Source organism: Neurospora tetraspora, assembly GCF_033439725.1.
Source record: "Neurospora tetraspora strain CBS 560.94 chromosome Unknown B0H65scaffold_1, whole genome shotgun sequence".
In the NCBI taxonomy this organism is placed as follows: Eukaryota; Fungi; Ascomycota; class Sordariomycetes; order Sordariales; family Sordariaceae; genus Neurospora; species Neurospora tetraspora.
Genome location: NW_026944383.1, coordinates 6,081,254 through 6,084,591, shown reverse-complemented (window position 1 = coordinate 6,084,591; position 3,338 = coordinate 6,081,254). Strand labels below are relative to the sequence as shown.

The 3,338-nt window shown below is 52.8% G+C and overlaps 1 protein-coding gene across 1 annotated transcript; it reads left to right on the top strand.

Moving 5' to 3' along the window:
* The first annotated feature begins 215 nt into the window (after window positions 1-215).
* B0H65DRAFT_54288 (uncharacterized protein) lies at window positions 216-1,389 on the top strand. The gene has a single exon (XM_062829211.1). The coding sequence runs from the start codon at window positions 554-556 to the stop codon at window positions 1,208-1,210; it is 657 nt and encodes a 218-aa protein (XP_062687026.1). The 5' UTR covers window positions 216-553; the 3' UTR covers window positions 1,211-1,389.
* The last annotated feature ends 1,949 nt before the right edge of the window (window positions 1,390-3,338 follow it).

Here is a 3,338-nt window from a genome sequence, read left to right as displayed (position 1 = left end):
TCCCTTTGCGGCCTGCTTTGCGGATTACTTCGGAATGCGGTTCCTCGAAGATGGATTAGGTGGCAGCGTTGAGGTCGACCGTCTATACCGAATCTGAACCCTGGGGTTTGACCAAGAATAGAATATTGTGCAAGGGAGAACAGGGGGTAAATTGCCAAAAGCACGGGGCGTCACCCTCGTATCGTCGCTATCCCTGGAGCCCTACCCAGGCTGAGGTTTATCGATTACGGCCAGCGTAGCGTAGGAGTCAGCATTGTTGGGGATTTTGTGTCCAGGGTCTCTGTAGGTGAAGACAGGCAGGGTGGTGGTGGTGGTGGTTCCTCTTGCTGACAAAGTTTCAAGTTGAAACTTTCAATGCTGTTGCTCGTTGTCGTCGTCTGTGGATCCTCCCCTCCGCACAGAGCTTCAGGCCCCACAAGTCTTTCTCCAGCCCTCTACGGACCTGCCGCTCAGGGCATTGCATTGCTCCAACAACACCATCAACACCAACAACAACATCACGACATCACGACATCTCGCCGCCGCGCTCCCCGCCATCCGTTCCCAACCCATCATGCATGAACACCCAACGGTCCCAACCGCTTCTTCACATGCCAGATCATCTCTAGTGCCGGGTCAGCACGGCAAATTGACCTCCGCTTCGCATCGTCGGCACCCGATATCTAGCACTGCCAGCTTCTCCGTGCCCAGTCGAGCCAGCTTACCCCTCTCTCGGTGCTGTTGCCCAGAATTTCGTAAGAGAAACCAGATGGCTGGCGGTAATTTTGGTTTCCGGAGGACCCAAAGGACGGAAAGGTTACCATTCAGCTTTGCAAGTATCACTTGTACAGTACTTCGGCCGCCTTCCAAGAGTCGTCGTACCCCTGTCCATGATGTTGTGAAAGTTGGTTTTGATGTGGCTTACATGTTTATCCCGGCAAGAATATATAACAGTGTCAGTCATCTGACTCAACTCACCCAGCTTATCACAACCCCCTTCCCTGTTTCGGTCGTATACGGCCAGATACAGAGGCACACCGGAACCAACTGCTTTCCACCTCGGCTGGGTTGGGGCTCTGGGGATTGGCTGTCAAATTTTTCCAACCTTCTGGAAGCTGCGGAGCAAGAGGAACGGCAAAGCATCGCCGGGATCCCATCTCTTGGAGCGTTTGATCAAGGCATCATCACTCTGCCAGGTTCACCGATACTCAAAATTTTTCGCTCACCTTGACCACCACACCGCCGGCTCAATGTCATCGGTGACCCGCTCCGAGGTCCTTGACCATGGAAACTGTCAGACATCAAACAAATTTTCACATGGCAGCAGGGACAGACCTCCGACAATTCCATCGTGATCATCATGGGCGAGGGATGAGCATGCTGCGTCCAACAGCGAGGCGCGAGGCGGCCACGGCGGCTTAGAAATGATGCGATATAGTATCAGGCAAAGAGGCTATATGCCGACCGATAACAAGGCAACCACTTTGGTCAGGTCATGACCACGAAGGAATGTGACACGTCTCGGACATAATCAACTGCCGCACTCGAGGACAGCAGCCATGTACGCATGGAGAAATATACCCATCACATCACTTGACCGGTGAGAGTCGCACGGCGTAAGCAGTCCTCCACCGCTTTCTTACCACCGCAGTGGTAACACTGGCACACGGGAACACCGGCACACCGGCCTCAACCGTGGGATACCGGGGAGTTGGCAAAACCACGACAACCCTACGGCTCTTTCGGGATAGCAAAGACTGTGATGAAGGGAGGCTGTCAGAATGTGCCCTGTTTCCAGCAAGGCGCGCTTGCCCGTGAGCTTGGCTAAGCATATCCACCGAAAAGAGAATCCCTGGTCAACAGTTGTGCAGCTCCACGATCCGCACTATGCAGTCAGCAGGCACACGCCAATGGTATTTGGGAGGTAATAAACTCTCAAACGTGAGATGGAGGAGGCTGTGCCGTCATCTCTGTGAAGACCAACGGGCACAGCATCACGACTTAGCTCGGATAAGTACCGTAGTAGTGGTAAGTTATGACATTGCTCCCTTGGGATTATCTGGGTAAAGGTTGCATCCGTACCTTTGTCCTACCCATCCGTCTGCCCTTCCCCCCATCTGTCCCTTATGGCTGCCGGATGCCTTATCTGCGCCGTCTTGTGTTACCAGAGCCGCGCTACCCCCAAGGCTGGGGTTCACCTCTATCGGGCTTTGGCCTAGGACGGTTTGTTGTTGTCGGCACGTAAATATCCGCGCACTAAGGACCTCCCAGGGGAACGACCCAGCCCGAAGGCCCAAGACCACCCTCCAGTTCATCACGAAACCCCGCACGATATGTGCTTCAATGACGTGATAGAGTTGTCTTCTTGTGGTTAAGGTGTCGATTAGCACCGGATTACCGATATGGGCGCGCACCTGGGGCCACGTGGCGGCGTGCTTGCTTTGGGTTAGAGGCCGACCCCGAAAATCTCTAAGTCAGGAACAATCGAATGTCCATCTCAGTCTTATCAAAGGTACTGCTTCTGATTGGATAACCATGGTCTCAGACGTTTCTTCTGCTCACCGTGCTGTCATGCGGAGTGCTTTTTGGTGCGCGACGTTCGCCCAGCCCGGTCAGCTGGTACGGAGGCTTTCGAGCGAAGTGACCAGGATACGGCACCAGGCACGCCAGGCACATCGACCCTTTGATACAGTAGAAGCCCTAGTAAATGCAACTAATCTGGGCTCTATAGGGAGTCTCCAAAAAAGTTACATTTACTAGGAGTCATGCAGTTACTAGGGTCACACTTACATACAAATGGGCGAAGGGGGGCCACCAGCATACTTGCATAAACTAGGTAACTTGATATGGATTTGCATTTCTCTGGGGGTTGCATCTAATAGGGTTTCTTCTGGGTCAGGGATGAGGGTTCGGACTGCCACCAATCAAAGCACAGAGCCGAGGAAGATTGGTCTCGCTCCATTTTCCAAGCTCACCATGCTATCTCCAGGGCATTCTCCGGGTTTTCCAGCTAGCCTGATCAGCTAGGGCCGCCGAGATATCTAATTTCTCGCTGTCTTTCTCAACCAAAGCAGAGCCAAGCGAGAACTTTTGCGATTGATGCGCCCCACGGTCTGAATCTGCCAGTCCAAAGTCAGACAAACTCGCGAACCTCCATCGGAACTTTCCATCGGAGTTTGGAGAACGGGCGACGAGAGAGGAAAAGGCTGGTTGAGAATAGACAAGAGAGAGATGGTACTATAGCGACGCTAGCCGCTCGTAAGTTCATTACGGTATTTTACATTGATATCAACTCCAGGACATTGATCACTAAACCAAGAGTTTCACCCAAGTTAAAGCGTATCAATATGCTACAGCAC